This window comes from Lytechinus pictus, chromosome 19 (genome assembly GCF_037042905.1).
Source record: "Lytechinus pictus isolate F3 Inbred chromosome 19, Lp3.0, whole genome shotgun sequence".
Lineage (NCBI taxonomy): Eukaryota > Metazoa > Echinodermata > Echinoidea > Temnopleuroida > Toxopneustidae > Lytechinus > Lytechinus pictus.
Window position 1 is genome coordinate 6,562,496 of NC_087263.1, and position 13,536 is coordinate 6,576,031.

Consider the following 13,536-nt stretch of genomic DNA (forward strand, 5'->3'; position numbering starts at 1 on the left):
GCATTACATGTAAATTCATTGTGTAAAAATATTGCGAATATATTACTTCAAAGTGTTTACCGGTTGATATATTTAGTACTTAGAAATCACCCCTAATAGCAATTATGTTTTGGATAAAAGAACAAAACAATTTAATCAAGGCTTCAGTTTCCAATTTCATGATACATGTATACTATGGTTTCTTCATAATACACCCCCTCTCTTCTATATTTGCTTTTACCTTTTTAGGCAATTTGCTTCCTCTTTTTCACATATACAGGTGTTTTTTTTTTCCTACTTTATAGTCCTATGTTTTTTCCCGTCACACCTAGCGGATTACAATATCAGTTACACCATATGAGTATTTAAATTTTTTCATATACATTTCTTTTTTGGATATATTTATATACATATCACTTATAGATACATATTTACACTTACCTTCTTCTCTTAGTTTGTTTAATGCTTTATCATATATACTTATATGTCTTTTGCACATTATCAGTTGTTCCCCATTCTTTTCCTTTTTTCCCCCATTCTTACGCACCAGTTTATTATGCCTTTCTTTGTAACCTGTTTGACCCACCTCTCACTAATTCTCTAGTTATTCACCCCTCTATCACTGTTTTGTTCCAGATCCTGTTTGATGTTACCTGCCTCATTATCTTAATCCCTCTTGGCCTTACTTACACTAACTTCCCTTTGTGTCTGCCTACTCCTTTTCTTTCATCCCCTTCACTAACCTGATTGGTCTTCTCTACTCACTAATGCCCCTTTTGTCTCCTTGTTTCTAGTGTTGCTGTAGCTTGTTTGTGGTCTATATTATGGTTGTTCCACTTTATATGTTTGTCATTTTGCCTCCGACGAAGATTCTGCTAGGATCGAAAGCTTAGGCCCCCTTTTGACTTTCTAATTTACTCCATTGGCTCTCTTTTATTGGATAAGCAGTTTTCAGCAGCTTCTTTTTGACAATAAAAAAACAAAAGAAATAGTGAGTGAGGGACATCATCGAATCTCTCAATTGAATTTCACTCAGTTTTGGATATAACTGTTTTGTGAAAAATAAGCGCAACTTTAAATGTTATAACTTTTTTATTTTACATCCGATTTCTCACTTTTTATTCAAATAAACTTTTATTCGGGGTGGACCTGTCCTTTAACATTAAAACATAAGAAAAGAGCCGAGCAAAGATTGGAAACATAAAAAGCGAATGCAATTTGGACATTTTGGGCTTCCAGTAATTGTAACACAAAGAATGACCGTGGCCTTATGTAAACCAGACTTCAGAATACTGGCCACTGGGTCTAAAAGATGCATAATTTTATTATCATATCCTCTAATTTCAATAGAACAGCCTGGACGGCGTGAAGTCAAGCCAGAAGCCAGTGGATCCCTGGGTTCCACGGAAGCCGCTCATTTGCCAACTTCCAAAAAAGCAAAAGAAGGTGGAGAAATCAAATTGAGGAAAAGGGGAAAGGAGAGAAGTAAGGGAAGAAAAAAAGAAGGCTATTGAATATAACAAGGGGAAGGAAATACATGGAAAAGGAATGAAAAAAACATTCAGGTCATTATATAAACCAGAAATTGGGTCACTCTTTGGGCTCACACTGCCTTGAGTTGGATAATAATCTGCTCAAGAGAATAACATGGTATTTAATTAATCCGTTTTAAGTCAGTCAAATATGTTTGATTAATTGTTTGGGTGTACTTGAATTTCTAAGAGGATGATAGTTCGTACCCCGGTAAACGTTCACTGTCGAGTTTCATCGTCTTTTTCAGCGAATGAATTCACGCAACAGTTGTTACGAAGGTTTGACATCCTACAGATCTTTAAATCGCAGCTCCAGCGATCTAAAAACAAAAACCTACGGAAGTTCCTTCTGAAGTGAACATTTGTAGCGGCGTAGATGATAGGGTTGATCGCTGAATTGCACCAGAGGAGATAAGACGTAATTTCCCAGACGAGGTCATTCGTGCATTCAAATCTGCAAATGGCGTAAACAATGCTGCAGATGTTGTATGGCGAATAGCAGAGAAAATAACAACAACTGAGAGTGGTGAGTACAAGCGCAGCCTTCCTATGTTTAGAGATAGTTCGTTTAAGAGCCTTGTTCGCAATCAATCTGCCATTCAGTTGGTCTGTATCAATATCTTGCGGGGGAATTGAAGATGTAAAGACACGAATATTTCCAACGTCAGTCATGGGGATCCTGGCATTGAAAGGGCGGTCCAATGGGTCACCCAAAGTGTGCTGATCAGATCGGTATTGTGGCAAATCTTCAAGCTCTTCCGTTTCTAGTTTCGAAGAAGTGTGCGTTGGTGAAATAACTTGCGTGTGACTAGGGCGAAATTTCTTTGTAATGTCCTTATCAGACGTTTTTCTTTCAGTTTCAGGTTGACAAGTGGGTATATCGATGTGTCCAATGCCATGACTTCGATGTCCTTTATCCGGTAAATTATTAATGTTGTGACTATCCCCAATCACCCCAACAGATCGTCTCCTTATTTTGATGTAAACAAGAAAATTGAAGATCAAGAGGATAGTAAAAGGAATTACAAATTCTATGACATTTACCACAACTGTTGCATTGACGTTTGTCAAAAATTCCATCTCACAATTCACAGAATAGTCAAGGGTGCCGCTTCCGAAAAGACCTTTCCAGCCGAATGCTAAAGTTCCGTAGAAAATCAGGCATGTTATCCAAGAGACGGATAATACTGTTCCAACGCGTCTCTTTGTCTGGTAGGTGTTGTAGCCAATGCCCATTGTAAGGAGACAGTAACGGTCCCAGCTTATCATGAGCATGGTGAGGGTAGACATCAGTGTCAACGTGAATTCCAATGTGGACCAAAGTTTACAGAATGTCTCTCCGAAAGACCAGTGGCCTTTGACGATGTCAACAAGGTTAAAGGACATAACAATGCTTCCAACAATTAGATCAGTGATGGCTAGGTTTACGATAAAGAGGTTAGCCATACTGGATCGAATTCGGGCATCACGGATAAATGCAGCGACGACAAAAATGTTCCCGATAACCGTGAAGGCGATGATTGTCAAGAGAATCATTGGCACTGCAGAAAGCATCATGACTGCTTATTAACGAGATATACACTACACAAAACATAAAAAATGGTGCGATGGTTTTGATGGGATTTTCCTCAATAACCAGAGGTGACGTAAAATTACATTCAGACGCAATATCATTTTCTTCCCAGATCCATTCTTTGCAGGTTGCCCAACTGAAAGAGTTTTTTAATTTAAGTAGGTACCGTTGTACACCTACTATGTCCCAGTGAAAATGGGAAGCAAGACGCTGGCTTTGTATTCACTGGTTCATGAGCATACATTTGCTGACTTTCCAATTAGAGGATGTAATTACATATCTTTGAAATTGACAGATGAAATTCAATCCCATGTTTGGTAAGTGCTGAACACGCTACTATTGATTGCACGGCAAACAATAAATAATCCCGATACCTCCATTCGTTTCCGCTATTCTCTTTTATTCATCAGACTTTGTGTGCATTATCGATAGGCAGCTCTGATATTGTCCCATAGTTCCTTAACAGAAGCAATTAAACTTTCAAAAGATTCCATATTGTAATTTGTTTCTTATTACACACACCAACTGAAAATTTGCAAATGATACCACATTCTTTTTGTCAATCAGGACGATGTTTGCTTTAATTTTAAAATATGTTAAACACGCTCCAGGGTTAAACGTATCAGTTTTAATAGCAAAATGCATTATAGAATGATTTGGCGCACACTTGATCTTTTAACCCGGTCACCAAATTTTTCGGTTCGAAAGTACAATCATCTATATACTACATGGTGTTTGCACTGTTTGGTTCGCTTACCCCCTGCATACTGGATACAGTTGGTCTCTGTAAAAGGTCTTTGTGACTTTCATACCCCTTTCATACTGCCCTCTTCATTTTTCACCGGCGAACTTCGCCGGCGAACGCCGGCGAACTTCTCTGCCTCGCATTCCTCACTTCCCCGGCGACGAAAAAAAATGTACCCTTTCGCACTGACATTTCTTCCCCGGCGAAAGTCAACGGGCGATTGCAGAACAAACGAAAGAAAATTGTAAACATTACTTCTTACCTATTACAAAAAGGTATAAAAAAAAATAATTACAACATATTTTTGAAGTATTACGATAAAAACAAACAATATCACCTTGTTTTTATATCTTAGCGCATTTTATACATGTAAAAAGTGCTTTTTAATAAATATTGTTAGTAAAAAAAAAAAAAAAAATGTTCGAGGGTATCTACTTGGCCATAGCATTCAGCTGAGCTTGCAACTATCGCGCGCGGAATCTCGGTGCAGGGGACTTCGGGAGAGAAAAAAAATTGACATCTGACGTCATTAAAGAGGAGAAGTTCTCCGGTTTGCTTTCATACTGGCCTTTTACCGGCGAACTTCGCCGGTGAAACAGTTTCGCCGGCGAAGTTCTCCACCTCTAGAGGTGGAGAAGTTCACCGGCGAAGTTCACCGGTGAAGTTCTCCTGTGTACCTTTCATACTGGACACTTTCCCCTTCGCTGGCGAACTTCGCCGGTGAAGTTCGCCGGTGAAAGGCGCAATATGAAAGGAGTATCAGAAATCAACAGGGGATGGATGGGCATTACACTGCCTGCCATTCAACTTTTAAACAGGTTATTTGTTTGGAACCTGCAGATCTCCGAATGCATTATCATAAGCGTTCATTATCCCATTGGGTATCCAAAATGCAGTGACTTCGACTAATAGCGTTTTGCCTCTCCAGAATTGGATTACCATTGGCCACATTGTACCACTGGGTAATAGGCCTTCCAAGTTCAGAAGTTTTATAAGATTCTAGTAATATCTGCCTGCATGTATTTTCCATAGCTGGAAGAGGTCAGCCGGCTTTGGTTGTTGAAAAAAAGCGCACGCAATTGATGAGTTATCTAAACCAATGGCGGCATTGAATCAACCAGTGCCGTCCGACAGAAACGTTGCGAGCCTAACAGAGCGTTAGCAGTAAGCCTAGTCACATCGTCCTGACTGTTAAGTCCCAACAATTATTTCAATGTGCAAATAACACATATTTGTAACATTGGGCATCGCTGCCACACTGGTTTTAACAGGGCCTCTGTTAGCGCTAACGTTCCTGTGCGGTCAGTACTTTCGCGGGAATGCTGCTTTACCCGACAGAAGAGAGTTCGTGTAGCATAGCTGGCTTTGTGTTATTATAAGGTGGGGCTTTGCCTCTTTCGAGTATAGAATTTCACCTGCAAAAATGCTCAGAAGTTGGAGACTGCATTTTATTTACTTTGTTTTACTTTATAGAGCGCGGCGCCTACTTAAGCAAAATCTAGGACTAGGTAATCTCTAGTAACTATCTCGTTGAGGGAGGTTTTTGTTCCGCTGTAAATTCCACATACCAATGGAATGATCTACTTCAACCCCGGATTTAACACTACATGTATATCCTATATATCGTAGACGAAGTGAAGCCCCGAGCAAATGTCGTGTTACCGTTGCAGGATGGGCCATCACTTGCATTGCCAGCAAGAGCAAAGCAGTGCATGTAATTTCTATTTTTTGGATACAGCTTTGCTCATGGAAAATGGTTAGTCGTTATGCCTGGATTTCCATTGTATTCGCTGTTTGTCAGGCCCGATTTCCACATTAATTTCCACTGCAATCAAATCAAAGCAATGTGTCAAGAGTAGCCATGATTTGTTGCACATTCAATCAGAATTTACATTTAATTGCCCTTTATACGAAGTAAAACGGGGCACCGGCTTTAAAAAATGCACGGTGTTCAAACATCTGCACACGAAAGTCATGACATGAAAATGGGCAGAAAGATGAAACGCATTTTTTGTTTAAAAAAAAATGTCCTTCCCGGTAAAAACCCATTTGCCTTTTACCATGTTTATGCTGTAGAGTATGAATGCAAGCAACGATTCGGTTTTATTAGTGAATTATGTATTAAATTGGAGCAGTTCATGTAACATGAATAAAACATAATGGCGATTTTTACACAATATGTTTCAGACTGTGTTGCTATTTTTGATCGCAATAAAAGAATAATTTGTTATTTCTGTTCGAAGTTGTATGTGAGTGACAGAGCTATACCATTCTATGGCTATGCATCTCAAGATATTAAAACACATGTATTACTCAAATCATAACTAGCAGGGGGTGAAGCAACTCTTATCCAACATCTAACTGTGAGAGATTGAGCTGACCTAGAGTCTAAGAAGCTCTACAGGGGCCAAGTGATTCATAGGCACCTTTACTAAAACCTGTTTTGCATCATTTTGCAGGATTTTAGGGTCAGCGTCTTTCACAGCAGTTTGTTATTGCTGTTGTTGCCATTTTATACCTGACAGGGAAATAGCAGAAAATAACACGAAACAGTATTCCCACTTTGTAATACGGCTCAGTCTCTTATCAAGGTTACTAGTTGATCCAACGTAGGCTATTGATTAAAATCGAAACGAATATTGAATATATATATATGATTTTGAAATATATCAATTTGTGTTGGCATTAATTTTGAATAATCAGCGTATTCCCTTCATTTTAAACGGGGACACAAGCCTGATTCTCCGTGATGGATATCATATAATAAATAACATGCATAAGCTGGATTGATTGGATCACTATCTGAATTATCGGTGAGTATTGCAAGGCAAACATTCTTAAACTTGTCACTTAGTTCAGAAAGAGAAGTTACCCCGGTTACAATTGTTTCATGATTTTTTTTTTTTAGAAAAGTGGAGTTTCATTAAATAAACGTGTTTTTTCAGAAAAGAAATTACAATGTATTTATTATAGAGTTTACAACTTTTTTGCCCTATCTACTAATTGATTACTATCATATTAATTTTGCTCAAACTGTCACCTATATACATCATTTAAACAACTTTCAATTTTGTGTGGATTCTCTTGGTGGTGATTTTTTACCTGATTGCTAAGAAAGCATGAATGCTTGTAAGCAAGCAACTAGAGGACCGACGGCTTAAGGTCCTCTCCGAAGGACCTGGTACTGAGGATTAATGCCTTACCAAAGGGCACTAGCGCACCGAGTGAGAATCGAACCCGGGTCACCGGAATACCAATCCCCCGCTCTACCGACCGGTTTTAGCTCGAGGTGCCTTTCAGCGCTCTTGCATTCAAGAAATTAATCCTGCCGGGTACCCATTCACCTCACCTGGATCGAGTGTAACCCAGTGTGGATACATTTCTTGCTGAAGGAAAACACGTCATGGCTAGGATTCGAACCCAAGACCCTCTGTTTGAAAGGCGAGAGTCAGAACCATGAGACCACAACGCACCCACACGCAATAAAACCGACTGGCAACCGGCAGACAACATTGATTTTACATAAGATCTTTCAACTAAATACAGAACATGTCTCTTGCACGCGTAAGAAGTGGGCCAGTTCTCGGTGTTGGTTTGCTGATCAGTCGGACTGATATGAGTCTTCAAAAAAAAAAAAAAGGAAATCAAACAAGTAAAAGTTGAATCTCTTTCTCTCATTTTGAATCTCGAGTTACATAGCACTACTTATTGGCATTGCCAATACTGTTATCCGCTTTCCTAGTACTTATTTTGAATCGTTTGAAATTGAATTTCCATCTATTCAGTCCCAAGAATTGGCGAAAATTCCTCCTAAAATGGACGTTTGTAGCAGCGTAGATAAAAGGATTCAAGGTGGAGTTACACCAAAGAAAATTACTGACAGTTTCCCACACACGGTCAGACACACATTCAAAGCCACAAATAGAAAACACGACACTGGTTATGTTATATGGTAGGTAGCAGATAGTGTAACAACCGACAAGTACTGTAAGAACGAGGGCAGCTCTGCGATGCCTCACTAAAGTTTTGTTATCCTTCTTACTAGGCCAATTGTTATTTTCTGATTCAGGATTGGGATCCTGCTGCCGAGCTTGGGCAACACTGGGATCTTCTTTCCAGCAGCATTTGGAACGCTTGGTCTCTAAAGCTGGGTCCAATGAAGATTCAATTCCTTCAAGCTGCTCCGTTGCTCCTTCGGATGATGTGCTTCTTGGTCCGCTTTGTTGTCGGTTTTGTGTAGATTCTTGCTCTATTCTTGTATTCTGAAATCGCGTTGTCGAGGCGCCATACGAGAGCATATCTGGGTTGATCCTATTTCCGACGAAACCTTTCGAGCGCCGTTTTATGTAAACAAACACACCTACGTAAACCACCACCAGTATGGCGAATGGTAAAATGAACTCCAAAAGGTTTACTACAATTGTAGCAGATAAGTGTGTAAGAAACTCCATTTCACATTCTTCATCATAGTTCACGTTGTGTTCCCCTGATATGGAACTCCAAGTGAATGCCAATATGCTATATACAGTTATCAATCCGATCCAAAGAGACACGACGGTGTAGGTCGTTCTTTTATGACCACGGTTCCTGATGTATTTCACCCCCTTGGTCAAAAGGCAGTAGCGGTCCCAACTGATTAACAGCATAGTCATGATCGATACCATGCTTAGGGTGTGATCAATGATGCACCATAGTTTGCAGAAGACCTCTCCGAATGGCCAGTAGTCTAAGATAACCCATGCCAAATTGACGCTCATTATGACTGCACCAACTAGAAAGTCCGAAATGGCCATATTCAGAATGTATATATTAGCAACGGTTATTCTTATTTTCGGATCGCGAAAATAAGCAAGTACCACGAAGATATTCCCGATAACAGTAATTAAAGCAATTGCTGTCAAGATGAGAGGCACAGACCAAGTTGTTGAAAATGGATATTCGTCCAGAGAACCGCTGGTCGTCGTATCCTCATACTTATCAAAATCCGATGTATTAGACATATTTGCAGCCAGTATGATCAAACGGAATCAGTAGTAGACAGTTCATGTAGTACTTAGGAATGTCTGCACGATCGCTATACCCTTATCTAATTATTTTGTATAAATTACGATCCTCTCGATCCGGTCACCAGCAAGAATTCCCAAAGCAAAATGAAAATAAAGGAGTGTTCACTTGAATGAAGGAAAATGTCTTTTGCTTGTTATAACTGAACAACACTTACAGAATTCCCAGCAGGTTTATGAACCTCGGTGCATCAGAACCAACACCATTCTCTATTCTTGTTGCATCAGCTCACTTTCACTGTTTACTTTTTAACTGCTAATAACATTCATCAAATTGAACGAAGTCAGTGACAACCATGACAAGGGCAAAAAAGGCATTGAGAGAGGCCAGAGTACTGGTTTTAATTAAAAAGCTTCGTTTGGCGTTCACGTAAAATGATTGGAATACAATCATGATACCGTCTCGTGATAATCTAAGAAAATGACATCTGTTACTCCAAAGCACAGCTTTTATATGCAATATGAGTGTTGCCCAGGAAACTGAGATACTAGTTTCCACATCATCTACATCTTGCGTGATGATGATTCCTATTTAGGGAACAGCCTATCGTCAGATCGAAGCTATACTGTTGACCATGTTGACACTTGATTGACTTGATCAATGTTGATTATGGTTCAATGATCAATCTACTTCCTAGCAGAAGGGGGATCCTGCTGTAATCAATCCCGACCCATAAACCAACGTGGACCTTATGGAGAGAAAGGGGGAAGAAAGTGTTGTTATGATATCACTTTTAATTTGCTCAGTGAAATCGATATGTTGAGCGGAAAGAAAAACCCGGAGCCATTGTTTGTGATGTAATTGCGATGTACAAGTAGAATAGAAATGGGTTTCCATTTTCAAGAGAGTGTGTTTGTATTATATATTTCCTCTTTTCTTCCAATGCGAAAATACAGTGTAACAAAACTGATGTAATAAATGGTTGCGTTGGAAACAACATCTTAGTAAAGTTATAACTTAAATTTTAACTTCAGGACTGGTTGTGGGGGAGGCACTGAAAGTAGTTTCTATGCTTTTTATTGAACGTGATGTTCAATAGCGCATTAACCATGTTAATTTGTTGGTTGTGGGCTTTCAAAAAGCACTCGGGTCTGCATGTAAAGAGGTGATAAGTTAACGCACCTTACACATGGTTCATGAATATCATTTAAAAAAAAATCGCAGCCTCTTTCAAGTAGGATGGCTTTAATCCAACAATGATTTCTTTGTGTTATTAAATCAATTACATTTAGAAATTACATCCGTAAGCTATCATTATCAACACTTCACTTAGAGATCACTGAACACGGGCGTAAATATGGGGGATGGGGATATATCCCCACTTATCGGAGAGGGAAAATGGCATGTTGAATCATCTCCCCACTTTTCAAGACAGAAACTTTTTTTTCCGTATCAATTATGTTAATACGTGGATTCATCTTTAAGACAATGACTGCGGTAAAAATTCTTGAATTTGCCCAATTTTGCAGTCTATAAACGCAAAATTTCTCATGCGGTCTTACGCTCTCACGTTCAATGTATTCTTACAAGAATGTGGTCAAGGTAGATCCTTAGTTTAAGTTTATTGCAAAGTTCTTATAAGTTATCATGAGAGTATGTTTATAATAAACCCATTTATGAATTGAATAATTCAAATGACTTTTGAATATACTGGTTACAATTTTGTTCATAAAACAATAAAAACGTACACTGGCGGGGGGGGGGGGCATATCCTGGTATCATTGTGAAAGCAGGATACTTTTAATCACAATTAACACAACAAACTAATGAGTATATCAATGTGGAAGTGCAGTGGCCGAGTGGTCTAAGGCGCCTGACTATACGTGGAAAGTCCTGGGTTCGTTCCCCGGCCACGGCACCTATGCCCGTGAAGACAGCATTAAAATTGACAATTCTCTTTTATCCTGCATTCAAATAAATGGAAATGCTTTACGCAATCTTGGTAATTCGGTGTGCACTTCTTTAAAAAATATGAATTTTGCTCGAAATTTTGAATGTTGCATCTTCTCCAAATATTAACTATTATTATTTTCCCCCTTTCTGCAATTTTTTTCCTTAGGTTTTCATTTCCATCATTGTGCAAATCCCGCATTTTCGGAAGCTTAAATTATGGGATGTGATGGCCTTTGAATCATTTCATGAGGCACCGTAGTTTCCATAATCATGACCCTTTTTTTTTATATCCAGATCTAAAAAGGGACATTGTAAGCAATTTTTTTTTATAATACGTACCTGTCTCGCTAAAGAAACAATACGAGCGCAAAGCGCGAGCTGAAATATTTGTATATATTGACCCCAAACAGGGACATTTTAAGGACTATATTTTAGGAATCCATTAAGAGTATACATATTTCACCATAGTCGTCTAATGCGAGTGCCAAGCGTTTGCTGATTTTAGAATTACATCTGATGTTAGAATTACATCTAATTTTAGAATAACATCTAATTTTAGAATTACATCTGATGTTAGAATTACATCTAAGCACAGGAATTAATTGTCATTGTAATCATGATTAAGATACGCATCTCACTAATCAAATATTGCGACCGTGAAGCGCGAGCTGAAAATTTAGAAAAATTAAGACATGAAGAGTGGCATTTTAAGGATTGTTTGTAGGATCTCACGAATACCATACGTATTTCATTAATCAAACGATGCGAGCACGAAGTGTGAGCTAAAATTTCGTGTATATATTGACTCCAAAAAGATATATTTCAAAGACTAATTTCAAGGAATCCATTAAAAGTATACATATCTCACCATAGTCATCTAATGCGAGTGCCAAGCGCTTGCTGATTTTGTTAGAATTACATCTAAACACATGAAGCACTTTTTGTAGTCATTATAATCATGATTATCATACGCCTCTCACTAATCAAATATTGCGAGCGCGAGCTGAAAATTTAGGAAATTCAGACCTGAAGAGGGGCATTATAAGGCTTGTTTGTAGGAATTCACTAAGGCCATACGTATTTTACTAACCAAATGATGCGAGCGCGGAGCGCGAGCCGAAATTTTTTGATATTCCGATCAGAAAATGGGACATATTAAGGACTGATTTGAGGAATTCATGAAGAGCAGACAAAAGATGTTAAACACACTCCAGAGTTAAACGTATCAGTTTCAATTGCAAAATTCATTATAGAATAATTGATCTTTTCACCCCGTCAGCAAAGTTTAGGTTCGAAAGTACAATCATCTATATACTACATGGTGTTTGCTCTGTTTGGTTCGCTTACCCCTGCATACAAGAAACAGTTGGTCTCTGTAAAAGGTCTTTGTGATTTTCAGAATCAACGGGTGATGGATGAAGGGTATTCCACTACCTGCTATTCAACTTTCAAACAGGTTATTTGTTAGGATCCTGCACACCAAAAACCAAAATATTATACATATTTGCACCTATCTCCGACTGCATTATCAGATGCAACTTTCCTCATGGGAAGGGGTTAGTACTTATGCCTGGATTTCCATTGTATTCGCTGATTCTTATACCTGGCATACCTATTTGCCACATTAATTTCCATTGCAGTCAAATCTAAGCAAAGTGCCAAGAGTAGCCACGATTTTTTGCACGTTCAATCAGAATTTACATGTCATTGCCCTTCATACGGGGCGCCGGCTTTTCAAAAATGCACGGTGTTCAAACATCTGCAGACGAAATTCAGGACGTTAAAAAGGACAGAAAGATGAAACGGTTTTATTAGTGAATAAATTACAAACTGAGTTTGCTTTTCGAAAGGTTCATGTAACATGAATAAAACATAATGCCGATCTTCACATAAGATGGCAATCATTCGGCTGATTTATCATTTGATTTGTTTCAGACTGTGTAGCCTTTTTGATCGCAATAAAAGAAGCATTGATTGATTGATTGATTGACAACGAATTTATTCATTCCAAAATTTCAACAAAGTTACAAAGTAAAGCAAAATATAATATAACATTTTGAAATGAAATAGGAACCTTCTGGAAAGCAAAGCTTGTTATTGAAGGTTTCCTTCAATAAATAAGACTTAATGCAAAAAAACAATATATATGTATAAAATACTAATCATATCGTTCTTGTTGAAGTTCAAAATAGATACAATAAACAAGTCATCATATCTTTCTTGTAAAAAATATATGTAAAAATTATATGTAAATCCTTGTTAAATGTTTCAGACTGTGTAGCCTTTTTGATCGCAATAAAAGAAGCATTATTTTTAGGTGTGAAGCAGAAGGAAGAGAAAACGAAGTTAGAAATATAAGTTATTTCTGTTCAAGTTCTAAGTGAGTGACAGAGCTATATCATTCTATGGCTGTGCATCTTAATATTTTAAAAGAAATGTATTACTCAAAGTATAACTAGCAGGGGGGGGGGAAAGCAAATCTTATCCAACATCTAACTGTGAGAGATTGAGCTGACCAAGTCCTAGAAACTCTACAGGGGCCGAGTGGTTCATAGGCACCTTTACCTTCTTTGCATAATTTTGCAGGACTTTCGGGTCAGCGGCTTTCACAGAAGTTTGTTATTGCTGTTGTTGCCATTTTATACCTGACAGGGAAAGAGCAGAAAATGACACGAAACAGTATTCCCACTTCATAGCACGATTACTATCATATTAATGTTGCTCAAACTAACTGTCACCTAGATACACCA

The 13,536-nt window shown here is 38.3% G+C and overlaps 2 protein-coding genes across 2 annotated transcripts; both read right to left on the reverse strand.

The window, feature by feature from the left end:
- Positions 1-1,730: 1,730 nt before the first annotated feature.
- LOC129282647 (histamine H3 receptor-like) lies at positions 1,731-3,065 on the reverse strand. The gene has a single exon (XM_054918525.2). The coding sequence runs from the start codon at positions 3,063-3,065 to the stop codon at positions 1,731-1,733; it is 1,335 nt and encodes a 444-aa protein (XP_054774500.2).
- A 1,106-nt stretch (positions 3,066-4,171) lies between these two features.
- Positions 4,172-8,829, reverse strand: LOC135157659 (histamine H3 receptor-like). Its single transcript, XM_064114054.1, has one exon. The coding sequence runs from the start codon at positions 8,827-8,829 to the stop codon at positions 7,531-7,533; it is 1,299 nt and encodes a 432-aa protein (XP_063970124.1). The 3' UTR covers positions 4,172-7,530.
- Positions 8,830-13,536: the final 4,707 nt, after the last annotated feature.